At 54.7% G+C, this 27,681-nt stretch overlaps 12 protein-coding genes across 12 annotated transcripts in view; 7 read left to right on the forward strand and 5 right to left on the reverse strand.

Moving 5' to 3' along the window:
- Window positions 1-364: 364 nt before the first annotated feature.
- Window positions 365-4,803, forward strand: A1O3_01688 (PEK protein kinase; the record flags this gene model as incomplete). The annotated part of the gene is made up of 2 exons (XM_007731831.1): window positions 365-577; window positions 631-4,803. 2 exons carry the CDS (start codon window positions 365-367, stop codon window positions 4,801-4,803), a joined length of 4,386 nt encoding a protein of 1,461 aa, XP_007730021.1.
- A 998-nt stretch (window positions 4,804-5,801) lies between these two features.
- On the forward strand, window positions 5,802-8,204 carry A1O3_01689 (mannosyl-oligosaccharide glucosidase; the record flags this gene model as incomplete). The annotated part of the gene is made up of 1 exon (XM_007731832.1): window positions 5,802-8,204. One exon carries the CDS (start codon window positions 5,802-5,804, stop codon window positions 8,202-8,204), a length of 2,403 nt encoding a protein of 800 aa, XP_007730022.1.
- A 404-nt stretch (window positions 8,205-8,608) lies between these two features.
- A1O3_01690 (uncharacterized protein) lies at window positions 8,609-9,907 on the reverse strand (the record flags this gene model as incomplete). The annotated part of the gene is made up of 1 exon (XM_007731833.1): window positions 8,609-9,907. One exon carries the CDS (start codon window positions 9,905-9,907, stop codon window positions 8,609-8,611), a length of 1,299 nt encoding a protein of 432 aa, XP_007730023.1.
- A 432-nt stretch (window positions 9,908-10,339) lies between these two features.
- A1O3_01691 (uncharacterized protein) lies at window positions 10,340-11,752 on the forward strand (the record flags this gene model as incomplete). The annotated part of the gene is made up of 1 exon (XM_007731834.1): window positions 10,340-11,752. The coding sequence occupies one exon, from the start codon at window positions 10,340-10,342 to the stop codon at window positions 11,750-11,752; it is 1,413 nt and encodes a 470-aa protein (XP_007730024.1).
- A 75-nt stretch (window positions 11,753-11,827) lies between these two features.
- On the reverse strand, window positions 11,828-13,174 carry A1O3_01692 (uncharacterized protein; the record flags this gene model as incomplete). The annotated part of the gene is made up of 4 exons (XM_007731835.1): window positions 11,828-12,051; window positions 12,101-12,743; window positions 12,798-13,040; window positions 13,097-13,174. 4 exons carry the CDS (start codon window positions 13,172-13,174, stop codon window positions 11,828-11,830), a joined length of 1,188 nt encoding a protein of 395 aa, XP_007730025.1.
- Window positions 13,175-13,503: 329 nt separating this feature from the next.
- A1O3_01693 (uncharacterized protein) lies at window positions 13,504-14,791 on the forward strand (the record flags this gene model as incomplete). The annotated part of the gene is made up of 3 exons (XM_007731836.1): window positions 13,504-14,127; window positions 14,182-14,572; window positions 14,682-14,791. The coding sequence occupies 3 exons, from the start codon at window positions 13,504-13,506 to the stop codon at window positions 14,789-14,791; spliced, it is 1,125 nt and encodes a 374-aa protein (XP_007730026.1).
- A 204-nt stretch (window positions 14,792-14,995) lies between these two features.
- A1O3_01694 (uncharacterized protein) lies at window positions 14,996-15,184 on the forward strand (the record flags this gene model as incomplete). The annotated part of the gene is made up of 1 exon (XM_007731837.1): window positions 14,996-15,184. The coding sequence occupies one exon, from the start codon at window positions 14,996-14,998 to the stop codon at window positions 15,182-15,184; it is 189 nt and encodes a 62-aa protein (XP_007730027.1).
- Window positions 15,185-17,047: 1,863 nt separating this feature from the next.
- A1O3_01695 (histone-lysine N-methyltransferase SUV420H) lies at window positions 17,048-19,416 on the forward strand (the record flags this gene model as incomplete). Its single annotated transcript, XM_007731838.1, has 2 exons — window positions 17,048-17,152; window positions 17,215-19,416. The coding sequence occupies 2 exons, from the start codon at window positions 17,048-17,050 to the stop codon at window positions 19,414-19,416; spliced, it is 2,307 nt and encodes a 768-aa protein (XP_007730028.1).
- Window positions 19,417-20,059: 643 nt separating this feature from the next.
- A1O3_01696 (uncharacterized protein) lies at window positions 20,060-22,267 on the reverse strand (the record flags this gene model as incomplete). The annotated part of the gene is made up of 1 exon (XM_007731839.1): window positions 20,060-22,267. One exon carries the CDS (start codon window positions 22,265-22,267, stop codon window positions 20,060-20,062), a length of 2,208 nt encoding a protein of 735 aa, XP_007730029.1.
- A 925-nt stretch (window positions 22,268-23,192) lies between these two features.
- Window positions 23,193-23,648, forward strand: A1O3_01697 (uncharacterized protein; the record flags this gene model as incomplete). The annotated part of the gene is made up of 2 exons (XM_007731840.1): window positions 23,193-23,259; window positions 23,341-23,648. 2 exons carry the CDS (start codon window positions 23,193-23,195, stop codon window positions 23,646-23,648), a joined length of 375 nt encoding a protein of 124 aa, XP_007730030.1.
- Window positions 23,649-24,400: 752 nt separating this feature from the next.
- On the reverse strand, window positions 24,401-26,350 carry A1O3_01698 (uncharacterized protein; the record flags this gene model as incomplete). Its single annotated transcript, XM_007731841.1, has 4 exons — window positions 24,401-25,029; window positions 25,129-25,841; window positions 25,984-26,185; window positions 26,251-26,350. 4 exons carry the CDS (start codon window positions 26,348-26,350, stop codon window positions 24,401-24,403), a joined length of 1,644 nt encoding a protein of 547 aa, XP_007730031.1.
- A 917-nt stretch (window positions 26,351-27,267) lies between these two features.
- A1O3_01699 (3-oxoacyl-[acyl-carrier protein] reductase) overlaps window positions 27,268-27,681 on the reverse strand; it is a gene marked incomplete at both ends in the record, with an annotated part of 1,082 nt that continues 668 nt past the window's right edge. The window contains one exon of the mRNA XM_007731842.1: window positions 27,268-27,563. Coding sequence (XP_007730032.1) covers window positions 27,268-27,563 — 296 coding nt within the window. The remainder of the gene's footprint in view (window positions 27,564-27,681) is intronic.

A 27,681-nucleotide genomic window follows, 5' to 3' on the forward strand; every position in this document is an offset into this window, starting at 1 on the left:
GCAGGAGAAACGCTTCAAACCCGGAATCCCCAAATTGAAGATTGAGGTCGGCAGCCCGGAAGATAGTATCTCCGGTCCGTGGATGTCTTGGCCATCGGCCGTGTGTCACGTGAGAGCCCGACTCAGGGTGACTCTTTAGCCACTTGTTGTTTTCTCTCTGCAAAACCACCACCACCACCACAACACACAGCATCGACAATGGAAATGGAAATGCAAAAAATGTCCCCGTAGGTGGTCGCGGCTGGTGCTGCGGCTACCTAGGCATAGTTCCCCGTTTGGGGTCACGTGCCAAGCTTTGTGCACACGAAACCAACACAGGCGGTGGACTTCAGATCCCTGAGGGGGTCTGACCTGTTCTTCCACCATGCCTGCTCGCAAGCGTGCAAAGAATCCTCATGAGAGAGGACCAAAGACCGAGCCTTCACTTGCTGCTCCGCCTTCATTCGGACAATCCCTCCGTGGACTCGAGGAAGAACTCGCCGACTATCCTGAAGTCCAACGCAACGAGTTTCTTACCACCAGAGCCATTTATGGTGACGAGTTTGAGAGAGTTCGAGGCAGGAAAGATGCCTGGAAGGTGAGGCCATCTACCGCACTCCTGCAACCCGCGTTCACTGACCTGGCCCCCAGACTCAAGAGAATCTAGCATTCAAAGTTCGAGTTGGACCGCTTGAAGATCGCCACTACTTCGTCAAATTGGTCTTTGAGTTTCCCCGCGAATACCCAAAGGTTCTGCCCAAGATCAACGTCGTGGAGATTCAACCAAAAGATCCTGAGACCAAACGCCAAGTCGAACACATCCTAGCCACCGTGCCACGTCAACACCAAGGAAGCGAGTCTGTTTATGAGGTCAACGCCGCCATCATGGACTTCCTTGAACAGACCATTGTCGCCAAGGCAGCCGCAAGGACGGAACTGAGCCTGGAGGAAGAACGTGCTGTCAGAGAGGCACAAGCCAAAAAGCAGCTTGAAGAACAGGCAGAAAGTGAGCGAACACGGCAAGCTCGAGAAGCTGAAATGAAAGAAAAGCTGCTGGAATCTCAGGTCGAAAGCGAGAAACAGCGTCGCCTCAAAACCACTCTCACCCGCAAGATCACCGCGGAAGAAAATGCAGATCTCTACGATGTCCCTGAAGAACCGGTTCGATTCGATCAGTCAATGACATGTCGAGATACAGCGACCACAGCCCCCTTTAAATTCAAGTCCGTGGTGGGAAGATCCGTCATTCTCAAACGCAAAGACAAGAAAATCACAATCGTTGCCCCCCGCGTCGACACCGATCGTGTCCAAGCTCCCCAACTGCTTCTGAAAGAGATCTACCTTCCCGATACTCTCGGCGGCAAAGAAGGCGAACTGCAAAAGTGTCTGGAAAAGGTTGAAGAAGCGTTGGAGTCCTCGAAGGAACATCGCCATCCAAATGTTGTCGATCTCATCAACTACAAGATCGACCATCTGGAATCCGATGACGGACCCGGCCAGTGGAGGCTTTCTATTCTGTCCGAATTTGCGAACAAAGGGGCCCTCTCGGCGTTGATTGCCCTTGCTGGATCGCTCAGTGCGGCAAAAATCCGTTCATGGACCCGACAGATAGTGGACGCGTTGCTTTTCTTCGACCAACAAGGCTACGTCCATCCAGCCCTTCATGCCGGCAACGTCATGTTGTTCATGTCTCCTACAGGCGGTCTCACAGTCAAGCTCTCTGACGGTTATGGTACCCAGCTCAAAGATCTCGTCCAAGCTGCTCGCGATCCGTCGACCCAGCCACACAAGGATCTCCCTCTCTGGATTGCGCCAGAGCTCAATAGCAAGAACGCCAAGCGAACCAATAAGACCTGTATTTGGGACTTGGGCGTGATAATCATGCAAATGGCGCTGGGCAATCAGGTTCAGGAGATGTATACCTCTCCATCGAATGTGCTGGAAGGGGTCGACTTCGAGTCCAGCACCGAGAGACTGATGGAAGAACTGTTCCAGCCAAACCCCAACAATCGGCCCACTGCATTTGAGCTGAGCCGCAAGCAATTCTTCTACGAAGAACGAGAGGCTATGTTCCGGAGCTACTCTCCCAACTTGCCCAGCACACCGAGCCGACTAAGACGGTACAGCGACAAAAACCGCAAATCGCGATATCGGGATGAGTGGGAAGAATTGGAACGAATTGGAAAGGGAGGGTTCGGCAAAGTGTTCCGTGCCAGACGAAAGCTCGATGGGCAATACTACGCCGTGAAGAAGGTCGAGAGTAGCTCTACCAAGATGTTGGAAGACATTCTGCGTGAGGTCACCTTGCTCGCAAAACTCAATCACCCCTACATTGTCAGGTATTACAATGCCTGGTATGAGACCGAACAGGACGAGATCGAAGAAATGTTTCAGCAACAAGTCCCAGAAAGACCATTGCCACATGCCGCGGCTTTAAGCACGGGACATGACTTCATGGAGCCATCTGTTTACCGCAACCAAGGCGTCGAGTACAGTGACTCGGAAAGTGGCATGTTTGCATACCAAGCTCCACCTTCGATCGATGAACAAGACGGCTACGATGATGACGACCGGTTCGACGTGAGCGAGCTAGAGGCCGTCCTGGAGGACGTGAACGAGCCCAGTGATCCATTTGCATCACCAAATGCGCCTGACGGGACCGATTTGGATGTCGACCCTTTCGCCAGCGCTGATTCACCGGTCGTTGAATCAAACCCCGTGACGCCGTTTCGTTCACGGTCACCACCTCCCAATGAGCAATCCATGTTATACATCCAAATGGAGTTCTGCGACGGACAAAGTCTACGCCACCGCATTGCACAAGGTCTCGCTACAAATGTGACTTCAGTTTGGCGATTGTTTCGACGCATCGTCGAGGGTCTTGCGCACCTCCATAGTCACGGCGTCGTCCATCGAGATCTCAAACCCGAAAACATCTTCCTCGACTCGGACGACACCCCTAAAATCGGTGATTTCGGGCTTGCCACTGCTGGTCAAGCAACATCCAAGCCCCATCTTTCGAAGCCAGGCATGGTGATTACCAACTCTACCGGACTGGGTACGCAAGGCTACACAGCCCCTGAGCTCTACATTCGTGGTAGTCACTACGACAGTCGTGCCGACATGTATTCTCTGGGGATCATGTTTCTTGAAATGTGTTACCCCTTTACATCTGCCATGGAGAAGGCTAAGGTTATGGACGGTCTGAGAAGAATACCACCTGTTCTGCCGAAATTCTTCGAGGAGGATATCCATCGTCGACAAGGCGAAATCATCCTGAAACTAGTCGATCCTGACCAGAACCAGAGACCGACTGCCAAAGATCTGCTTGACAGTGGACTGATCCCAGAACCCGTGGAGGAGGAAAAGTTGCAACGGTACATTGACCGGGTGGCGGCAGAAAATCCGGAGCAATACCAGGAATGGGTGAGCAATTTGTTCGCCAAACCAAACAATGCCGTATCAAGCCTGGCCTGGGAGGACAAGACCGCACATGGCATGTCTTCGGCGGACTCAATGTTGTGGATCTGTGTTTGCGACCAGCTCAAAACCATCTTCCGTCGACACGGGGCCGTTGAAGCTGGCAGACAGGGCATTATCCCCAAGGAGGACTTCTACGCGAAACCGGCGACTTTCCTCGACCCTTCTGGCCTGGTGGTGCAGCTGCCCGTTGACCTCACCCTTCCTTTTGCACGCACTCTTGCGCAGACCACCGGCCAATACACCAAGACGTACTGCTTCGGCGTCGTCTATCGCGCCACGGTCCCCGGCAATGAGCCCAGACAAGTGCCAGAAGTGGACTTCGACTTTGTTTCTCGTAGTGCGAGAGACTTGTCTATCAAAGAAGCCGAGGTCATCAAAGTTCTGGACGAAATGCTGCTGGAATTCCCTGCCCTGGCCTGTCGCAACTGGACCATCTACCTCAATCATGCGGACCTCATCAACCTCATTCTCGACTTCTGTCGCATTAAACCAGTCGAAGTCTCTACCGTGAAGCAAGCTCTTTCGCACCTCAACACCGGCACGACCACCTGGACTCAAGTGCGTGAACAACTCCGCAGCTCTGCTATGAACATCGCCGAGACGTCAGTCACTGATCTATCACGATTCAATTTCGACGGCGACCTGGAGAAAGTGCGTACCAAACTCACCAAGCTCTTCGGCGACAGCGACCACTTGAGTAAGGCGTTGCCTCTCTTGGCGCGTCTCGACGATGTCATCCAGTCTCTCAAGCGCATGAACATCCACACCAAGGTCCTGGTCGCACCTCTGAGCAACAACTCGGAGCACCTGTACCGCGGCAGCCTCCTGTTTCAATGCATGGAGAGCAACGCCCGGAAGGTCCTGGCGGTGGGCGGAAGGTACGACGCGCTCATCCAAGAGTACCAGACCAAGTCCGACAAGGGCTCCGTGCGGGCGGCGGGCTTCCGCCTCAACATCATGGACCTGGTCGGCTACGTTCGCGGTCAGGTCCAGCCGCACGGCAAGTCGTCAAAGCCCGCGGCCGCCGACGCCAACAAACTCCTCACCCGGTGCGATATCCTGGTGACATCCTTCGACGCGGTGACGCTCAAGACCTCGTGCGTTGAGGTCCTGTCGTCCTTGTGGGCGGCAGGCCTCAGCGCCGAGCTGTCTGAGGAGTTCCGCTCCCTTGAGGAGCTGGAGATGGCGTACCGCGACAACGCGGGATACTGGCTGGTGATTGTGAGGGGAGGGGCGGGCGAGCGCACGTTGAAGGTGCGGAGCCCCTCCCGCTCAGAGGATGAGGTCAAGGCGGCGGACCTGGTGGCGTTCTTGCGCCTGAAAATGGCCAAGAGTAGATAGTGTGGTGTTGTTTCTCTGCTGGGCGTGAATGATATCCGAGTTTACTGGTTTCTTGTTCTGACGTCGACCGTCGTATTATTGCATTATCTGCCCTGTTTGTTGTGCACAGTGAACGCCGCAGTCCGATTGTGATTCTACAGGGCTCTTTCTACAGTATTGCTGATATATCAGACCAGTGTCGTTGACCAAGCTGGCACGCACCATTCTCATCGAGCTCAACTAATACGTTATGTCTAGCGGATGCCCTATTACAAGGAGCAATATATTAATTTGAGCAGCCGTAACATCTGTTAATGGTGACAGCGGTCACCGTGACTGTACCGCCTGTCCTTAAGGTAGAACAACTGACGGTCGACCAATCCGGCACGCACCATTCTCGTCGAGCTCACCTATTGCGTTATGTCTAGCGGACGCCCTGGGAGGGACTGGCAATTTCGTACGTTAAGAGACTGATTTGAACAGCCGTCATATGTGTTAATGGTGACAGTGGTCGCCGTGACTGTACCGCCTGTCCTTGAGGTAGAACAACTGAAGGTCGACCGAGCCGACTGATCGCGTCCACAATTTAGCCTTGACAAGGGGGGATGCTGCCCTGACTTTGTCCATAAGAAGAAGAAACCAACCCCATTTTCCTTTGTTCTTACTCTACTACTCAAGCTCTACGCGAGGGTGCACCAAGAAGGATACTGTCACCGGCAAGATGTGATGCGATGCGAAGGCCCCTTAGTAGAAACTGCTACAAGGCTGAATCTGCGCTTAAAGATTCTACACTCCGCAATATTGGCAATTATGCGGCTTCTGTATCCAGGATCCACCGTATGAATAAGCTGGCGTCGCCGTCCCCGAGGCCAGATTGGCGTATACCCCAAAATAGTATGGGGGGATGTATCTCATACTAGCAGGACAGTAAATAAATGCGTCGGTAGAGTGAGGCTGGCCATGTCTTCCGCAGCACAAGTCAACTGATTCTCGGCTCTGGGAGTCGGTCATCGGGCACTATGACAAGTCGTGCCACAAATCCTGCACGAGCACGCTTTCTCTCGTTGCTTCTTTCATTCGCTCTCTTCTCCCTGTTCAGCAGTTCAGCGCATGCCTCCTCGCCAGTCGCAACTTCGAACGACACCCTCTTATGGGGCCCCTACCGACCGAATCTCTACTTCGGCGTCCGTCCACGCCTCCCGAACAGTCTATTGACGGGGCTGCTCTGGGCAAACACCGACAACTATGCCACGGTCCAACAAAACTTCCGTCACACCTGCGAGCAGAATGAGGGAATGGCAGGCTATGGCTGGGAAGAGTACGATGCTCGCAACGGTGGTCGCGAAGTCATCCATGACACTGGAAACAAGATCGACCTCACAATCGACTTCGTCAAGGTTTCCGGCGGACAACATGGCGGCAGCTGGGCGGCCAGGATCAAAGGGACTCCTCGGGAGGATGCTCCTTCAAATCTAGTCACAACCCTGGTCTTCTATGCGGGCCTGGAGGGGTTGGGTGAGCTTGGATTCACCGCCGAGGAGCCAGATTCCGAAGGAGCGGTCACGCTGCACGGTGAAGCCATCGATTTAGGCGAGTTCGACATCACATTCAAGGAACCGTCAGAGAATACACTGCCATATCGGACACATGCATCTTGGGACGCCAAACCGCTCGATCGGATGTTGATGTGCAGCGTACCGATCCCCCCCGAGGCTGCCTGGCAGGCGAAGAACATTGTCTTTGCCAGTATGAAGCAAGAGATTGATGTTCAGGTCCAAGAATATGGCCAGCAAAACATGCCACCACCTTGGGCTGCCTTCACCATTCCCCAGAAGCCTGGGCCGGGAAACTTTCACATGGTTCAGAAACTGTTTGTGGGCAGCTTCGAGTTCGATATTCTGTTCAACTCTGCTTCAGGACCCTCTGTGTCTACGGAAACGGTGGACAAGGCTATCGCTGCGACCTCGGACAAGTTCAAGGCTAGATTCAAGGAGGTCTTCACGCCTTTGGCCCCGTTCACGAAGCCGGCCTACACCGCGTTTGCCGAGTCAATGTTTTCCAATCTATACGGTGGTATTGGGTATTTCTATGGTGACTCACTTGTGGACCGATCCTATGCCCCGGAATATGACGAGGAAAATGAAGGCTTCTGGGAGGAGACGGCCGAGGCTAGAGCTCGGGCAGAAATTGTGAACGATCCCCCGGCGGAACTCTTCACCTCTGTCCCATCTAGGCCCTTTTTCCCCCGCGGATTTTTATGGGACGAAGGCTTTCATTTGGTTCCCATTGTCGAATGGGACCTCGACATCACCCTCGACATTGTCAAGTCGTGGTTTAATCTCATGGACGAGGATGGCTGGATCGCCCGTGAACAGATCCTGGGGCCGGAAGCACGCAGCAAAGTTCCGGAAGAGTTCCAAGTCCAGTATCCCCATTATGCCAATCCGCCAACGTTGTTTCTCATCATCGACATCTTGATGGACAAACTGTCCGACACCGCGCCGGGGGCTCAAAAAGAGCGGATCGAGTCGGAGCTCCGGACTCTTTACCCCCTTCTCAAACGACAATACTACTGGTTCCGCCGCACTCAATTCGGCGACATCAAGTCCTACGACCGCAAAGCCTTCTCGACGAAAGAGGCCTACCGCTGGCGCGGGCGTACCCCTCGGCACATCCTCCCTTCTGGACTCGACGACTACCCACGCCCTCAACCACCGCATCCTGGTGAACTGCACACCGACTTGATTTCTTGGGTGGGCCTGATGTCCCGGACGCTGTTACGGCTGGCGACCGTCTTGTCGGAGACAGACGATGCCTCGGATTTCCAAGCACAAAGCACTGCCATTGTGCGCAACATCGACGACCTGCACTGGTCTGCCGAAGCCGAAGCCTACTGCGACGCCACCATCGACGACTACGAGGAATCGACACATGTCTGCCACAAAGGCTACATCAGCCTGTTCCCCTTCCTCACAGGTCTTTTGCCTCCGACACACCCCAACCTCCCGCACATTTTGGCTCTGATCTCTTCCGAGTCCGAACTCTGGTCACCGTACGGGGTGCGGTCGCTCTCGCGATCCGACGAGTTCTACGGCACCGACGAGAACTACTGGCGCTCGCCCATCTGGGTCAACATGAACTACCTGATCCTCAAGAACCTCCTCGTGGTGGCACAGTCGCCCAGTGCGCCCTCCAAGGTCAAGACCCAAGCCGCCAGGATCTACACCGAGCTGCGCCAGAACCTGGTGCAGAACGTCTTTAACGAGTGGGAGCGCACCGGCTTCGCCTGGGAGCAGTACAATCCCGACAGCGGGGCGGGTCAGCGCACGCAGCACTTCACCGGCTGGACGAGTCTGGTGGTGGTGATTATGCGCATGCCGGATCTGAGTATCCAGGCCGGCATCAAGCATGGCGAGCTGTAGAGGGGGACGAGCTGTAGAGGGAGGACGAGCTGTAAAGGGAGGGCAAGCTGTAAAGAGTTTGGGGCATGGGCATGGGCATGGGTATGATTTCGATTCCGAGCATGAATCAAAGGTTGTTTGAAAACAAAAAGCGAGAGATGGATGGAATTCAATGGAAATGTAGTAACAAAAGATTGCTTGCAACGGACACAATTGGATCCGAGATTCTGTTGTTGTTGCTGTTGTTGCTATTGTCCACTCGAGAAGCATGGCATGGCCTTTGTTTCCCATTACAGCTTGAGCATGATGCCGAGAAGCAGGGCCATTGATTGGTTCTTATTACAGCTTTAGCATGATGCTGTTCGCCAGCGCCTCAACTACCTACTAGCAACCAGCAACTACCAACCAGCTAATAAATAACAAAATCAATCGCTCTCATCGTCACTCCCGTACGCAACCAATGGTCCAGGGGCTGACGTCTGTGGTTGTGGGTGTACCGGCCTCGCACTCGACGCATATCCTTGCAGCTTTGCCAGGACGGAGGAGCCCAGGATGCCGGTATCTTCGGGTTCGTGGTGGGCTTGCTGTGCGTGGGTGTCCGTATGCGCATCGGTCTGGTAGGAGGGGTGGGGTGAGGCGGTCTCTGTACAAGAATCCAGTGGAGGAGCGTCGAGCAGGCCTCTTTCGCCTTGCTGTTGGCCTTCTAGCGCTCGGTCTTTCTGCTGGTTGAACCAGATCTCCTCAGGAGCCTCGTAGCCGTCGAGGCCGTAGCGCGACGCAAGCCTCCTCTGGTCGCGCTCTTCGTGGGTCTCGCGGCCTTCGATCTGTCGTACGGCGCTCTCGCCCAGCGCGCGCCGCACGGCCTCGGCGGCCTGTTCTTCGACGCGGGCGGCTTCGCGCTTCGCACTCAGCGGGTTCGGGTCAACGGTGGCCCAGCGCACGTTGAGCACTTCGTTGTTGTCGAGCGCCTGGTGCGCCATGGCCTCCTTGGCGAACTGGGCATTCGCTTCATTGACGTAGGTGATGAACGCGACGCCGCGGCCCGTCAGCACTCGAGTGCGCTCGATCTCGCCCCATTCCTGGAAATGGCGGGCCACAATCTCTTCGATGTTGTCCGTCACATGGATCCGGCCCACGTACAGCGTGCGGTTCTGCCGCAGGAAGCTGCCCACCCCGCCCATGTCGTCGCGGTAGTCGCTGAACTTGTCGCGGCCGAAACAGTCCGAGTTCGGGTTGAACACGTCGAAGATCGTCGGCAGCCGGTGCAGGTACTGGCATTCGTGGCCCTTGGGGCACAGCCCTCGCGCAAAGAACAGACAGAAATAACTGCCTGGCGTCTTGTCTGCCTGCGTCCACCCGGAGTCGTTGCGGATGTTGCATCGCGACGGCGCCGCCGTCTTCGACAGGTATGCATCTTCCCGGTCACCGCCTGACCATTTGTTGTACCAGATGTTAAATATCGTCCCAGTCTGCGGCGGAGGTGTCGACGTGATCGTCGACGGGTCAACTTGTGGCCGCGCCGGTCGCCGCTTGCGTCGAATGAGTTTGGTTTTCTTCGCCGGCGGTTCTGACAGTGAGGTTTCGTCTTTGTTGCTCGTCGTCGTCGTCGTCGTCAAGGCATTGCTCGCGGAGCCGGTGGCGGGTTCGGCGTCTGCGGAGGCTGATCGCTTGCGAGATGGAGACGCCGGTGCGAAGCTTGTCCGCGCTTGCACCACTTCCGCCATGGTTGAGAATGCGGTCAAAACCGACCAGTGCTGGAAAGACTTGCGAGGTCAGGCGTTGTGGTTGTGGTTGTTGTTCTCGTGGTGGCTATTCAACATGCGCCGAGTTGACGTTGCTGAAAAATGTCGGCAGAACTTTCGCCGCAGTCTATACGGTGAAGCATTTTACCATCGCGCGCACTTACAATTTTGACGTCCAAGTTGGTGACGTTAAACATGTGCCATTCATTTTCCGCTCTTCCATGTCAAATCACAGATCATATGTGTACGCCTTAGCCGCCCTGGACTACAATGTCAAAATTCGATGAACGACGCCTGTGTGCTCTTTAGATGGTGGCGGCCTGATCGACCCATCTTCCGCAGGGTTGCCATGTTCTGCGTCTCACGTATCAGTAGGGTCCGTTGATGTCTACGATCCTGAGACGAGGGTTCACTATGGCGTCTCATGCGCCGAAAGATCCTCTCATCGTGGTCATCGGTGCCACGGGGACTGGCAAGTCAAAGCTTGCCGTCCAACTTGCTGCACGGTTCAATGGCGAGATCGTCAATGGAGATGCAATGCAGATGTACAAGGGACTGCCCATCATTACGAACAAGATGCCTGAGCACGAACGTAACGGCATCCCACATCACTTGCTCGACTTCATCGGCCTTGACGAGAACCCTTGGACGGTCAACCAGTTTGTCAAGGAGAGCTCTCGCATCATCGACGAAATCAGGTCCAGGGGCAAGTTGCCTATCGTGGTCGGCGGCACGCACTACTACACTCACGCACTATTGTTCAAGGACGCGACTCTGGCGGAGGGGGGCGCGGGAAGTGGGTTAGAAAAAGCCGACATTCCAGGTCCAAATCAACCATGTTCTATTCTTTCGAAATCCACGGAAGAAATCCTTGCGCAGTTACAGGAGGTTGATCCGGAAATCGCGAGAAGATGGCATCCAAGGGACCGGCGGAAGATCCAGCGATCCCTTGAGATCTGGCTCAAAACGGGAAGAAAAGCCTCTGACGTCTATGCCGAACAGCAAGAACGCAGATCGGGCGGTCACGACGGAGCTGATCTCGATAGCCCACAGCATGCTGATCGGAATGGGCTCGTGGCAGACGAACACGGATTCCGCTATTCGACTCTGCTATTGTGGTTGGAAGCCGAAGACACAGCATTGAAAGAGCGTCTCAATGCGCGCGTCGAGTCGATGGTCGCAAGCGGTCTGGTAGATGAAGCTGCTTCAATGGCGAAGTTGGAGGCAGATCTGCAGAGGAAAGGGATACCCGTGGACAAGAGCAAAGGTATCTGGGTCTCAATCGGGTACAAAGAGATGGAGTCATGGATAGATTGCCAACAAACTTCGGGGGTGGTTTCTGCCGAGAACTCTCGTATACTGCAGGCAGCAATAGGGTCCGTGAAAGCCGGCACGAGACGGTACGCAAAGCGCCAAAACCGCTACATCCGTATCCGGTTGGCGAACGCTTTGGCAAGGACTGGAAAGTTGGACAAGCTTTTCCTTCTGGATTGTTCTGATCTTGCACAGTGGGACTCTGCAGTGCAAACCCCGGCAAGCAAGATTGTGGGTTGCTTCCTGAATGGCGAAGAACCCCCTGATCCCAGGAGTCTCTCTGATCTGGCGAACCGGATGCTACCTCTACCAGATGAGCATGAGACGCAGCCCAACCGCATTGCGCGAAGATGTGAGATCTGTGACAAGACGCTCATGACAGAGGCGGAATGGAACGGCCATCTTGTGAGTCGAGGCCACAAGAACACTGTCGTCGCGCGCCGAAAGCGGGACTTGACAGCCACCGAGACTATACGGCGCGATGTGACCTTTGCAAAAAGCCTTGAAGGCTAAAGTCTGCCAGGGCCTGGCACAAATCCAGGAGCAAATCATTCAGACATCGCCGAAATCCTGCAAGAACTTTGCGGCTCAGGGAGGTTCAGACACCGTGCCTGTGCCATTGACATTGTTGTCTGCGGCTGTCGCCTGTTTCTGTTGTTGGTCTTTCAGACCATGTGTTCGCCACTCAACGAACGCTGGGGACAGAATGTCTCCATGGCCTGTTTCTTCAACTTTGAAGATCTCAAGTCTCGGGGATTTGTCCCGTTTCTGGATCCTCCAGACGCCGCCTTCGGTGATAACACCCTTCAGCCCTTTACCGGAGTCAGCTGAGCGGACAAACATCCGGGGAGCATGGCTTACATTCAAGAAAACTCGAGGCGAAGTTAATGCAGGTCTGCCCATCCCACAGATTATTACCTTTGACTCGCACCTTCTCTGGGATACTTTGTGTGTCAAGCTCCTCGAGATACTCGAGGATGCCTTGGCTAGTTCGATAACCAACCACGATCTTTGGCACTCCAAGCAGAAATGACTGAGCCCAGAACTTCAGCAGCTTCCTCTCGAACTTGATCTGTTCCCGCTCGTTGGTCACCGCAGCAGTGGTCTTGAGCTCTACCCAATTGACCGGCTGAGATTTGTCTTCTGGCTTGAAGTCCATGACCGCATCGACCTCTCCTCCAATTATCATTTTCACCTTTCCAAATCCCGTACGGACAATTGAACAATACTGAGCATAGTTGCTCACAATCTGGTCTTCGCGGGAATCAATATATTCTCTCGGGGTGGCCGACCATGGTTCTGGCAATAGCGACACCGTCTCGAATTTGTATCCCCAGAAACTCATGAGATCTTGGGACATGGCGCCGGGACGAGCAACCTCCGAAAATTGATGCTCTCGAGAAGCAACCTTCTTGGAATGGTTTTCTTCGATGAAGATGGTGCCCTGGAATAGAGTGGCGTTCATTTCCCAGTCGTCGAAGGAGGAGAACGGCGCTACCATGATCTGTCCCGTTGTATAAGCGAACCACTACTAGTACAGCCAGGTGATGCTTCGCACCTTGGTCATCATTCCGCGCCATGTTATAATATCTGTGTCCACCTTATTCCCTTTTTCTTTTTCGTATAAAATTAGCGCATCTAACAAGCCATCAAGATGGTCGTCCGCGGAGTCGTCCAGCTGCCGGAATGTGTCGAATCCTTTGTTGAGATCGCAGGGGACGGCCGGGGGGTAGTAGTAACGCAGGCTCGAAGCATCGTGACGAAGTCTGTGGTCCTCGTCAAAGGAAAAGAAAGTGATCTCCTAGTAGTCGAAGTAAGCGGACAGGACAGCCAAAACCACTCTCCGCGGCAGCATACTCGGGGTCTTCGAATCGCCGCATTTTGTCCTGCGAAGCGCCCGACAGGTTTGATGTCGAAGAAGTGATGCTGAGCCATGACAGAGATCCTTTGTTGCATATCATAGAGCACGATTTAACAATCCCACTGTACCCATGTTGGCGCAATGACCAGCCTACGAATGTTATTAATTCAGTACTATTATATCCTACCTGCGAGCAGCGACAATTACTGTTCAGACACTTTCTACGTTGGAGAAGCAGCCCATCACGTGGAAGCGCGTTTGGGAGCTGAACGCGTGAACGCGTGACGTCAACGTTGAACACAGTGATCACCAGGTGATGAACGGCACTTACTTCTCTGGAAGGGCGGCCCCTTTTGTCTGAGCATTGCTCACGCCGCTCCCAAATGTTTCTTCCATCGTCAAGATGGCTGGTGCTAAACGTCCATTGAGTGAGGCCGATGGCAACGTCAGCGGGCCACCCCCGAGCTCCAAACGACAAGCAGCAAAGAGCTACGCTGGAAGGGAGAATGATGCGGCTCTCTACACGACACTTACGAAAGGCGAGCTCTGCCAGCTCCTACGGAGCCGTCATCTCAAGATAAGTGGCACCAAAGCAGAACTGGTCCAAAGACTCGAACAACATGATTCAAACACCCATACTGCGGAGAGTTCTACCCATGTCCCCGAGCACACAGATGCCGTTCAAGGGGCGAGCGAGGAACGACTCGAGTTCTGGACTATATGCAGACCCTTAGACGATATCACTGTGGAGAAGAGAGCAACTTACGAGGACTATGAATCCTCGGAAGATGATGAAGGCGAAGGCGAACAGATGCAGCGGCTAGCCCAAACCTGCGGCACCAAGCAATGCATCTGCAAAAAACCATCCAATGCGCATCCTCAACACCGATGGCTTCTCAGCCGGGAAGGATATAAGACATTGGCCCACATGCGATATGAAGAAGCCATACGGAACGAGGACAACTACGCTGAATACCATTTCAGCGACTTCAACGGCTATGGATTTCAAGAAATGATGGAAAATCAGGTAGGCGGCTTGCTCCTTGGGCATCAGCTTTCCGGCTGACATCTGACGATGCAGCTCTTATCTTTCAACAAGGAAATCAGCAAGAAGCAGCCCTCGGTGGCAGCTTTGTGGTCCTTGATTGAAGGCTTCGCATTCGACCTCCCTGATGAAATGTATTTTCATATTGATGATCCTGACCACGTCTTGGCTACGCTCAAGCTTGTCGGAGGGGCGGTATTCTGTACTCTCAGAATCTTGAAAGAGCGCAGTCTGCTACGGCCCAACTCATCAGTCAAGAATATCGCCCTTGTATTAGCACTTCTCCGGAGGAACCACTCTGAGTGGCCGTCAGGGGAGGAAGAGCCTGAGTTAGCATGGTGTGATGCCGCGATTAGGGAAGCCCAACGATCTGGGATTGAATTCAAGGGTGCTCCATTTAGGATTCAGGCCACTCTAAGGGAGGCTGGTATCGATGGAGAGGTACTGCCCTCTGACGAGCAATGGAAGCAGTTCAACTGGAAACAAGAGGCAAGTTGTGGACCAAGGCATAGTTTTCATCCACTAACAGTTAGCAGTTCACTTCTTATTCAAGAGATCCGGCGCCAGAAGTATTGGTGGCCGATCTTATGTCTTGGAGACACCAAAGGATCGAGCAGCAGCCAAAGCAAACTATACATTCTGGTAAGGGCGGAAACTGGGGGGTGTACGATAGGACCTGGGTATTGTATTATAGTATATTCTTCAACCAGATCGATGGCGAGCACCGCGGTAGACTCGAGACCAGGATCCATAACCACGGCCACACATCTATGCAATGATGGTGGACCCTATGACAGTATGTACACTGTACAGAGTACAGTATGGATGTTCTGGCCCGCTTATTGCGGCCATGGTGAGCCAAGAAGGACTCTCCAGCGTCAAGCTGGACATGTTGAGCCAAGAAGGACTCTCCAGCATCAAGCTGGACATGTCCTATGACAAGCTTCGTCTCAGTGACGATGAGCTGTTGCAGGTCATGCTGACGACCCACGCGTTGGGCATGACTACCTTGGTGCATGCCGAAAATCATGATGTATGATATGGTTGCGTTGCTTATCAAGTGCGCCTCGTCTGAGTCTTGCCATCAACTTCTGTCATGTCTTTGCTGATCCTGATCCTGATCCAGAGCCAATGTCCACCTCAACCCAGGCGACTGGAGTAACACGCCAGCACGGCCCCCTTCTATCACGCCATTGACTCTACACCGTTTGAAGGGCCGCCATGGAGGACGAACTTGTGGTGTCTACCTAATCCATGAGACTGGGTGCTTCGAAAGAGGATAGCGACTAGGGATTCCGCATGTCAATCACGGTCTGTCTTCAGTATAGGCGGAGGTCTTTTGGCTAAAGCAAGTTGCCACACCTAGCCGGGCTCGAGAAACAGCTTACTTCTGTAGACCAGGCCGAGGATGCTCTGTATGGCTGAATGTGGACATGGTGGTCTTCGTCATCCGTTTCGTGACAACTGGGACTCGACGGGACCTAGAAGATGCAATAGTAAACATAGATAGCCCATCTGCCACCGACATATAAGGAAAGTCCAGTGTCACAGACAACAGCTAGCTAAGCTCCAACACTGCCAGCCGAAACAAGGGGAATCTGGGAATGTGATCGAGGGCAGGTCGCACACAGGCTGATGCTCCATACCTCGGAAAGGAAGACAGATTGCCCTTTCATCCATTCCCATATAGCAGCAACGAGATTGGAAATGGGCATCCAGCACATCTTGACAGTGCTATCCCGAGCAAAATTGTCGACAACACGGCATGGTGAAGGCCAGAGGAGGACACTGGCGACCAGAGTGCAGTGTATGTATGAGAAGGCTGATGCAGGCAGCAGTCAGACTCGCCCGCACATTGCGCTGCGCATGTGACCTCCACGGGCCTGATTGATACTCAACGGCTGGCTGGCTCAGGCGTGTGACCACTCATCCTTGCATCTCTTCTGGACGCGGGTTGAAGCATTGTAACCGAGTCATCGTACACCGTACTGTAGGCTGGAGATCCACATCCGCAGCCCAATCCCATGAACGAGATCTGGCTCGTGTCGACTTGTCTGTCGTCTCTCGTCTCTCGTCTCGCGCGCCGGCTATGATACGCTGGGAGTGGCAAGAAAGTGACATGTCAGGGGTTGAGAACCTTACCGAGGCCACCAGGTAGTTAGTACTGTACCTTAGGCGATTGATAAAGCGGCGTTAGATACGTCCGAAAGAAATATCTGCATCTGCACTTGATTTCTGTATGCTTCTCTGCAGGCACAGCCTCTTTCAAGTGCAAGTCAAACATCAACGCCGGACTCGACCTGGAAGGTTAATGCGATGCAAGCCTAAAGGCCCCTAATCCGGCAGCTAGTTGCTAGCCGCGGGCTGCGGGCTGCTAGAAGGGCAACTCGGCTCACTAACTACCCGCTAAGTCCTCACTAACCACCTCACCACGCCTGTTAGTACAGCTAGTCCCAGATTCCAGCCCGTCGACCTCGCCTCTCTCCTCTCTCCTCTCTGTTGTCGCCCCCGTTGGCCCCCCTCGCTTCCTGTCTCTGCTCCCTTGACGGGCAAGCAATCATCCCCTTCTCCTTCATGTCAAAAAGTGAAGCACAGCTGAGCGACCTTCCTCCTTCGTTCAGCTGCGCCTAATCTACGCGATCGTCATGTCGCACTACGCTCTCTTCCGCCTTGCTATTGTCCCTCTCGGTCTGGCCTGAACCCAGACCGCGTGTACACTACACGATCCGCTGCAATCCTCAGACCCATCGATCCCTTCCGCTCGTTGTGCCCACGCAGCCCACATTCGACCGCACCCCTCGACGCCATTTCCTTTCCCGCGACTTCTTCATACCATTAATAAGAAAGCATACACCTTGGACTCTCCCATCGACCTTTGAGTCGGGTGAAACGACACGCGACCATGACTCGAAAAAGCATGGCCCAGGAGCCTGAAAAGGCGCACCGACTCTCCCTCGCCGAACTGGCCGCCCACGACGACGTGTGTTCAGACGCGCTAATAGATAATGTTGGAATACCCACCACCATCCAAATGCAAGTACAAGGATCTGTTGTGCTGACTCCTTCCAGGCATACTACAAGGCGCGAATACGGAAGAATCGCACCAAGCATATCCCAATTCGGGGAATCAAGGAGGATGATGTCCCTCGCATCCTGCTGCACAAAGTCATTGTTGACAAAGATCTGGGGGCCGCCGAAAAGGCACTGCTGGCACTCCCTGGTCTGAAAAGATACAAGAAGAGCCTGCGCTCCAAGCCCGAGCAAGACCATTTCCTCTCCCACCTTCGAAAGTATATCGCAATGTACCAAACCGACTGCCCCTGGGAAGTCTCTACCACCAACCGTTATACCATCACCACGTACGAAGCGGCCGTCACCGCCCGACGACGGATCAAGCAAGGTGACTCGGTCAAATACCTTACCGGTACCTTGGTGCCTCTGACCACGGAAGAATCGGCCGACTTGGACTTGACGAATCGCAACTTCAGCATTGTCGTGTCCAGTCGCAAGAAGAACTCGTTGATATTCCTGGGCCCTGCCCGCTTCGCCAATCATGATTGTGACGCCAATGGTCGGCTTGTGACACGGGGTCCTGACGGCATGGAGGTGGTTGCCATGAAGAACATCGAGGTCGGAGATGAGATCACTGTCTCGTATGGCGACGACTACTTTGGCCCTAGCAACATCGACTGTCTGTGCCATACATGTGAAGTGCTTGAACGCAATGGCTGGACCTCGAAAGCCGCGATCCTCGAGCCTGGGAGCCACGCCTCGACCCCTGCGCGAGATCTAGCTGCCAGTCTTCAACCACGCGGTTTGAAACGCAAACGGGAGTCTGAGTCTTCCTCGCAATCTTCTTCAGCTGTTCCATCGAAGCACTTGAAGGTTACTCAATCCCCGTCCAAATTACAACATTCGTGGACCCCGCCCGGTACCTCCGACTCCGACAATACCGAAGACACTGCTGTCGGGGAATTGTCGGAGCCGGTCAAACCCCTTTCAACTTTGGTGTCCGGAGAGGAAACAACGCTCTCGCCGCCTCATAGCCCGTCGAGATTAACTGAGCGAGGAGATGCCGATGACTCGAATCTGGATGTACCACTGCCACCTTTGGGGGTATTATCCCACTCGCCGATCGCGAAGCAGAAGTCACCCGGCAGTTCCAAATCCCGAAAAGGCCTGCGTGAAAGCAAGATGACCGCTAGACTACTTGGAAAAATCTCTTCACGCGCTCCCATATCACCGGCCCCGACATCTCCATCCAGTTACGGATCCGCAAACGAGGCGGGGGCTTCGACCCACCAAATTCCGCTCAGTGGGAGTGCCATTACAATCAAGGTCGAGTCGATGGAAGTGACGAAGCTGGAAGCAGATGAGGATACCATCGTCGTTTCCTCGTCCCCCCAAGACTTCGCGAGAGTACCAGAGCAACTTCTTCGTGTTGACAGTGAGGTTGAGAACACCGAGGTCCCTCCTGAGTCCACCCACGCCCCAATACCACACGCTGTGTCAACGCTTTCAACAACGACCATCAGCAGAGATGTCCATGGATCTGGGGATTCTAACGGTGTGGCCATGGAAGCAAGTGTATTGCCGTCAATCGAACCAACCACCTCATCGACCACGGTGACCAAATTGACCGTCCATCCTGTCACGGGCACGATCCGCATTGCAGGAGATTACATTTTGACACGAAAGCTGCTGGCGCAACCTCATGACCGTTGGGTGCAGTGTCACAACGACACGTGCTACGGGTTTTTTGTGCAGCCGAACGGATATCAGACCCGGCGCGAGTGCCCTCGATGTGAACGGCACAGCATGCTGTACGGGTTTCCCTGGCCCAAGACCGATCCTGACCCGCGAAAACTCCTTGAACGCTCAGGACGGGGGAAGAAAGCGGCCGCCACCGAATACAGTGCGTATCGGCGCAAAGGAAGATGTGGAAAGGGTACGTGGGTGGAAGGAGCAGGCGACCCGGAAGAAAGAGTCATGGACCACCGCACCATCCATCGGTTTGTGCTGCCTGAAGAAGAGCGAGAGTTGAGCCGAAAAGGGCTTTTGAGGGAAGCGGAGCTGGCGAGAGCTGCAGGCGATCATGCGCTGGCTGTGCTGGAGGCCAAAATGCGGGCTGGGTCGAGAGGACCGGGGACGGAGAGTGCAGCCGGAGACGTGAGCGAGAGTGGCCATGGCTCTGCGACGCCTGATGAGGCGAGAAGGAGAAGCAATCGCTTTGTCACGAGGCCGGTCGGGGTTTACACGGACAAGTACTAGCTTTAGCTTTTGTTGTTTGGCATTGTACCAACAGCGACGTTGACGGCGGGATAGCAATGGCACGGCACGGGAGTGGCCAGGCATGTTTGGCGCAAAAGTCTTCTGGAGCCAGCCGGTGTTGGCTGGTAGTGAGGCGGTTCACTGGGCCCATTCTGCTGCGGCATACGGATAGACAGTCACATTAGAGACTCAAAAATGTATTGTATGGTATGGCAAGGCATGGCATGCATGGCATGGATTTATGCAATGGCATCATTGCCAATGTGTTGTTTTCTTCCCAGGGATTCCGCGTAACGACGACGGCGACGGCACAAGAGAGCCAACAAAGGTCTGGTGGCGTCTTTAGCAGACGGCAGATGGTACAGTAGGTACAGTAGGGACAGTAGGGACAGTAGATACAGTAATAGATACAGTAGGGACAGTAGGGACAGTAGGTACAGTATACATACTTCAATATGTATAGTTCTATCATGGTAGATGGCACCCCCTAAGATCCAAATATAAATTCCTCCAGGGTCAATCTAATACAATTACTGTAATCTGCTTGCCCCATCATATGTTGCCAACGTGTCAAACAGCCCAGTCCACTCCCAATTCAGATTCAGACCCAGATCCAGATTCACAATCAATCATCAATCATCAGCTAGCAAATCTCCAAATCTCGAACGTCGGCGCCCTCGACCGTCTCGCCGTCCATGATTCCATGGACGTACGCGCAGCCCACGATGCGGAAAGTCTCGGTTGGTTCCTGCCTGCCACCTAGGTGTTGGTGTTGGTGTTGGTGTTGGTGTTGGTCGTGGTCGTGGTCGTGTGGACTGCAGCCTTGGACGTCGGGGGTCGACGTGGTGCTTGTCCCTGTCCCTGGGCCTGGGCCTGGACCTGTTCTGCGTCTCAGTATAAAGGGGATCTCGCAGCCTTGGATGACGACGACCAAGTCACCGGTGGTTGCATGTGAAGGAGCCATGCAAGGCAAGCGATTCTGGCGGGTCAGGGCAAGCTTGCGGCCGAGGGCGTGGGCCATGCTCTCGCCGTAGACGCGCATATGACTCAACTGGACGGGGTCCAGCGGCACGGTGTGCTCCGGCGGCAGGGCGCCGGTCCACTTGTCGTAGGCAAGGCGGACGACGGCGTCGACGGTGTCGATGCAACGAGCGCCGTGCAGCCAGTCGCGCAGGCGTCGGTAGCCGTGGCCCTCGCGGCCCGTGGCCATGACCAGGTCGGCGACGACGGTACGCCAGCAGATCTTGGTGAAGTCGGCCGGCGGCACGGGCTGCGTGGCGGCGACGTCGAGCATCCAGCGCAGCGCGCGGCCCTGCCATACAGCGTAGGCTTCGATGTCGCGAGGGTGCTTCAATTCCGTGTCGTAGGGCAGGCTGTCAGTCATGGCCGTGGCCGAGAGCTCGTCCACAATCCAGCCGCGCACCGTGTATTTGCCGAGCGGGAGGTCGGCCGACTTGCGCACAAAGAGAGCCTCGCCGCACGCGTCGAACACCCGCCCGCTCGTGTGGCCGGACGGGCCGATCAGGTCGCCGAGGCCCTCGCCCGGGCTGGTGAGGTTCAGGGCCCACGAAACGGAGCGGTCGTTGCGCACCCCGACACAATGGTACAGCGGGTAGATGCCAAATCCGCGGCGGCTGAGATACTGGCTGACGCGGAGGGCGAGCTCCCGCTCCTCCTCTTCATAGTCGACGGGGAGATCTTCCTTGACGTTGTCGTCGCTGCTGAGGCCGAGGAGAGCGTAGACCTTGTCGCGCGCGTCGGTGGCGTCGAAGAAGTTGGTGGTGGCATCCAGCAGCTCGCACAGACTCCTCCCAAAGCCAGCCTGGCTCCTCGCACTGTAGATGCGATGGATGGCATGATGTTTGCGCAGCACGTACCAGAACGCGTCGCCGATCAGCCCGTCCAGCTGGAGTGTCGGGCTGTAGAATCGGTCGTGCAAGTACAGCACGCCCAGATGCTGCGCGGCACGGGCGATGCCTGCTGGGAGGAAGTCCACGTCGCGCAAATGGTCACCGATCATGAACTTCGGGGCTCGAGATAGTGCGTACTCTTGGATGATCCAGACCCGGGTGAACCATGGTCGGCCGATGAAGCGTTGAAGGAAGGGCCAGAATGGAGAGTCGGACGTGGGCAAATCCAAGCCGGGCAACAACGCAACGCTGTCCCCGATGCTGGATTGCACGTCTCTCATGTTGACCCGGTCCCAGACCTCGTCGGGAATGGCCTGGTATCGGTCGAGCGTGGAAAGATGTGGCAAATCCCCGTCGTCCAACTCGCCCAGGTAGATGACCACTTCCTCAGCCCGGCCGAAAATTCGATCCATCATCCGAACTTGAAGCGCTTTCTCGCTTCGCCCGGCGTCGCTGTCCGCCTGGTCAATGGACAGAGCATCCGCCCAAATAAATTGGCTGGCACCGGCACTGTCACCACTGGCACTGGCCCTGGCTCGGATTCTGCGCAGTGCCGAATGGAGACCGGGCGGGACGTAGGCTCGAAGTCCGTCACACTCGACGAGCCTGTCCTGTGGCACGGTGCGGTCTCCCCAGACATGGGAGATGGCAGTGTAGCTGACGGTCTGGGCATTGAGGTCTGCATGATGGACCTTGAAACAAAGTACATCTTCGGGGTTAGAAGGAGGTAGCAGTTCAAGGACACGGATATGGGTAGGGCTCTCGAGACCATGATAACGGTATGGCAGTCGATCTTGTAGGGGGACAATTGGGCTCAGGCTCGGAACCAGCCAGTCCAGGCCATAGTTCGAGAGCAGATGGTAGAGTCGACGCAAATCATGGCAGGCTAGATGATAGAGAGCACGTCTGAAGGCATGCTTGAGACGGCTGATGATGACCATGAGGAATCCGTACATGTGCCCAAACCAACGAAGGTTTTGGGGAAGACTCTTGCCTGATGCCGAGCATGCAAAGCAATCATGATTCTCAGTGTGCAGACTCGGACTTACCTCCTTTGGTTCTCTTTAGTCTGGATGCCTGGGGAGGCTGTGCCCAAACTAGCACTGGCCGGTGTTCATTCAGCCTGGGAGCCGCGCGACAACCGTGGTGTTTCAGACGGGACTTTAGGCGCTTGTCTTAGGCTGCAGTTTGACTTAGCGAGCATAGCCACCAAAACTGAAGACCTGTCGACCACGGGTCACTTGTGCAAACTGTAAGTCGTGTTCTCCCTGCGTATCCGTACACCGTACGGGGCCGCAATACCTAGGCACTTAAGGGCGCTCAATGCTATTGTACAGGCTCGCAAATAGAGTAGAGAAAACTCCCTAAGCCCCCTATTTGGCCCGCAGCAAGGCTGGGCTCTGAGGCGCCTAAAGCCCGGCCTGGCTGGACTTGGCATGTTTGCTCTTGGTTCCTGTGTTTTCCATGTTTGTCTTGTCGGCTGTGTTTCGTGTTTCGTGTTTCTTGCCTCTTGCCTGCATCGACGTCATGTTCCCCTCCCTCCCAGCGCCACTGCGTCAACCTTGGTCTCCTCCTCCCACTTCATTGCCTGGCAAGATCCCTGTCCCTGTCCCTGTCCCTCCGTGTCCGCTGGCCACATGCAAGTGCGAAACAGTGCCACAGTGCGGGCCTGAGCCTGAGCGATGATGTAGGCGCTCGTTTCATTCGGCACGGGCGGACAAGCGCCATGGCGATCTTCTGCCTACTGCTGCCCCAAGCCCAAGGAAAAGAAAAGGTATGAGTATAGATAGCGAGCACCGAATCACTCTGGTGGACAACAGCGACCGTCCACTCTCTGAAGTACCGAATTCATCCGACTCTCACAACATGGCAGACAAAGAGAACATTCAGCCTTCTACCGAAGACAAGGAGAACGCCCAACCTCAGAAGCAAGGTATGGTGATGTCGATGGTTCTTCCTCCTTGCTCCTTCCTCCTTCCTCGTAGATGCTGACGCCTTGGCTGTCGTGTCGCAGGCGGCTCTTGGGTCTCAAAGCCCGAAGATTTCGGCAACAACGTCGGCGGCAAAATCGAGGACACCCTGTCTCCAGTGGGCAAATACGCCGGCAAAGGCCTAGAGACGGTTGGCAAACCTCTTGGCGGCGTTATTGATCCTCTTGTCGGAGGTGTGATGAAATCTGGCAAAGGTTGGGGCGAACAACTTGGTGTCGGATTTGGAAACCACGAAGGCGGACCGGCGAAGCAAGAAGAGGCGGAAGCCGCACGGATGAAAGAACCTTTCGGCGGGAAAGATCAGGACGCCGAGAACCCGCTTGGACTGTGAAGAACATGCTATACATACGAGGAAAGAGGAGGATCTTGGTACAAACACAAGAGGAAAGAGGAGGATCCTGGTTGGGTAATGGGTTGAAGTGGGCGTGAATGTGAAGAGGGAGGACCATCTTCGTCCACCTCCACATCTATATCTATATCTATATCACGTCTATGGCCACCTCCATATCTATATCTATATCATGTCTATCGGTATCCCCACAGCTCGGAGGCTGGTCGAGTAAGTAGGAAAGAGCGTTGAACACGCGATGGAAACTATTCTCAACACGGTCATTCTCTACGGTGTCCTCCAGTCCAGTATGGGCGGAATGACTCGAAGCAATAAGGCCAGAGAGAGTGGACAAGGGCGCTTTGCCGGATATCTATATCACTACTCCGTATTCCCAATGTCGGTGAATCGGCCGCCTAAACCTACTGCAAGCCGGACCCCGCCTTGACGGAGCCCGAGCCTTGGTCGTACTGTAGTTATTTCCTCCCATGTTCTGTTGTCATAATACGGCGTTGTATTAATATCAAGTCACCTCGTAAGTGATTGTAGGTTTGCCTTAATAGCAGATGCCATTGTCAAAGGTTGATATGTTCCCATGTTCTCTATTAAAAGGGTATGGGGGCGCTAGACTATGTAGACTTGCCTATACCAGCCTTCTGGTTAAAGGGGAAGGCTGAGAATGCCTTAAGTTAGTGCCTAAGTTTGACAAAATCATCCCACCCCCCAACACCCACACCGACTTCTCTTCCAGTCATTCAGACCTCACCCTCGTATCGGAAGCCTTTGGCCGAATCGGGTTGATGATATAGACTCTGCTCTGACGGCGTGACGGCGGTGATCTCTTCGACGGCGACTTGTGTTGGGTTGTGGTGGGTTTTCGGGCCGGTGAACCACTTCTTTGCCCCAATCACAGGCAGATACCAGTAGACGATGGTGATGAGAATGACGAAACCATAGATGGCACTTGCATAGTTCATCTCATCTGCCGACGGATCGGGCCCGCCAACTGGAAACAGGAAGACGAGAAACATGAAGACCTCGAAGAGAATGGCGGTCACGGCAATGGGTTTACTCCACACGCCGGTGTGGAAAGGACCGGGCGCGAATTTGGCATTGCCCCAAGCAAGGCGCGAAAACACCGGCACGCAGTATGCGGTGTAGCAGCCGGCCACGAGGAGAGAGAAGAGCGCCGACGAGGCAGCCGCATTGATCAGGACCAACAGGCCCATCAGACCGGCTAAGAAGGCTGATGTCCATACGGCGAAGACGGGAACCTGATTCCGCCCAACCCTCTTGATGTATCGGGACAGCGGTAAGGCCCCGTCACGAGAGAATGCCCAGACTTGTCGCGAGGCCGAAATCACCAAAGATGACCCCATGGTCCCTATATCCCCGCCGGGTGTCAGCACCAACCTCGACTAGACAAGCAACTCGACAAGACAAGTGTCGTGTCGTCCAGAGGAGATGGAAATAGATGACTTACATTGTAGAACCAGCATGCAGCTCCAAATCGCCAGGGTGGATTTCTTTCCAAAGGCGTCCAGGTAGATCTGGGCCATCGGCTGTCCCAAAGGAGTGCCATAGATGGCAGCGACATCGGGATTCATCGAAAAGCAAATGGCGATGATGCAGCACCAGCCCAAGACAAGACAGGAGATGCACACCGAGAGTAAGGCTCTGGGAACGGCTTTGGCGGCATCGGTGGCTTCCTCGGAGATATGCACGGCCGAGTCGAAGCCGTTGACGGTCCAGACGGGAACGAGAAACGAGAGAATGAATGTGAAACCTGCCGGCCAGCTGGATAGATTTTCCACATGGGTGAAGACCCATTTGGCCGAGTTGCGTCGATGGCTGGGCAGCGAGAGGGGGAGGCCGATGCATGTAACTATGACCATGAGGACGTTCCCAATGACATAGAGGGTTTGCATCTTGGCCAGCCAGCGATTGCCCACGCTGCAAATGAGGGCGTGCGAGACCAGGATGGCGACCGTGATACCATAGAGCTGCGGTGTTGTTGCCGACCAGGCCCCATCGTTGCCAATGGAGATGACGGATGAGACCATGACTGCTGCTCCATACTCAGTGGAGATCAGGCCGGCCAGGTTTCCCAGAGTGTTTGCATAACCCACAAAGAACGACAATGGGTTTCGGATCGACGGGTGGGCATAGAAATGCGTCCAGAAATAAAGACCGCCACTGTTTGGGTTGGATTAACCACTGGGTCCAGAGTAGAGACCTGGGGGGCTAAGGCCCAGAGACCAGAGACCTGACCTCGGGGGGGAGGACAAGACCAGAGACCAGAGGCCTGACCTCACAGGGCGAGGGGGAGACAACGAACCTGGTCGGCATTGCTGAAGCCAGCTCTCCCACCGAAATGGCAATGATGGTGATGAAGGTCAAGGCAATCACCCACCCCCAGACGAGACCTGCCGGTCCCGCCGGGAGACCGTACACCAGGGTGCTGGAAATACTGGGCATGAGGCCCATGATGGCGAAGGCCAGGCCAAACGTCTCAAAGGTTGAGAAGGTGCGCCTCAGTTCTGCAAAGCGGTCAGATTAGCCCGAGCCTGAGCCTGTCGACCTGGCAAGTGGCCATTAAACATACGTGGCTGATAGCCAATCTTGTGCTGGAGTAGATTGTTATCTTGCTCCCGTCTTGCCTCGAGAGAGGCCTGTCTCTCCTCATGGGTACGGTGAGGAACCATTTTTCGGACAGCTGACTGAGTTCCGCGAGAAGAGTAAGACTGGGTGTGACTGTGGGTTGCCAACGCTTGGCTGAGGTAGAAAGTTGCTGAGAATCCGGGTCAGAGTCAGATTCCTCTGGCGAGCGAGACGAGACGTCTCTTTTGTCCTTGTGGCTAGGAGGGCGTGTTTACCTGTAGTTATGCAAAAGCCAGCCCTGTCGGCTGGACCAGGGTCTCAGGCCAGGGCCAAGGCTATTGAAGCCACCATGCATTGCATTGCTGGTGAGGTGAACTGGACTTCATGATAAGATTCGGCAACAATCTGGTGGTATCTTGTGGTACCGTACCGCGCGGTTCGCAGCCGCGTTAGGCTCGCAGTTGGACCTACATTATCTAGATAGTAGACAGGCAAGGCAGCCTTGGCCCCACCCTTGGTATAGGACATGTACTGTAATTTCTCTCAGTAATATCTCTCCTTGGGCACATTCACCCTCACGATCTCTTCCCGCGTTACGAGCATGGCCGATTCCGTGATGCATTTGATCCAGTCTCCTACCCTACTAATACTGTAATATCAACGGCAGGCTGAGCCGCGAGCCACCAGTAAGAATGTGCCTGGGTTATCTTGCCCTTGCCCTGTCCGTATCGATAGCCTTAGCCCTATCGATGTCGATGCATTAATGGCTTGATGGCGCCCTGAATGCATCAAGCCTTGCTGTTCATCGAGTTTTTAGGGTTAGGGTTAGGGTTAGGTGATCCCCTCCGATACGGTCACCGTCTACGAACCGCAGTACTACGCGAGAGTTTGAAAGTGGACGACGTGATGCAAGGGTGGCAGGCATGCTGGGACTCCGTAAAGTTATGCAAGGCTGGCATGCTGGTCCTCGCTATACTTCTTTGGTTTCTTTCGACGCGGTACCAGCCGACCGAACGATGGCCTAATTGATAATATAGCCTCCGTCTACCACCATAGCGTGGCCTTGCACAAAAGATGCCTGGGTAGAGCACAGAAACAAGGCGCAGTCGGCAACTTCATCCACCTTCCCCATCCGTCGCATCGGTGCAATGTCAACCGCCGGCTTCAGAAGACGGATACGCTCCTCGTCGCAGATAGTCATGGGGGTTTCGATGATGCCAGGGCAGATGCAGTTGATGCGGATGTTGTCCGCCGAGTAGTCGATGGCATCGGCTCGAGTCATTGCAATGACGGCTGCCTTGGATCCCGAATACGCGGCTGGCCAGAAGTCAGAAGTCAGTCTCGGATCTCGGGTCTCGGGGTGTACAGTATGGTTCCAGACGAGGGGAGAGAGGGGGAGAGAGAGAGAGAGAGAGAGAGAGAGAGAGAGAGAGAG

This window comes from Capronia epimyces (assembly GCF_000585565.1).
Source record: "Capronia epimyces CBS 606.96 chromosome Unknown aczIQ-supercont1.1, whole genome shotgun sequence".
Taxonomy (NCBI): Eukaryota; Fungi; Ascomycota; class Eurotiomycetes; order Chaetothyriales; family Herpotrichiellaceae; genus Capronia; species Capronia epimyces.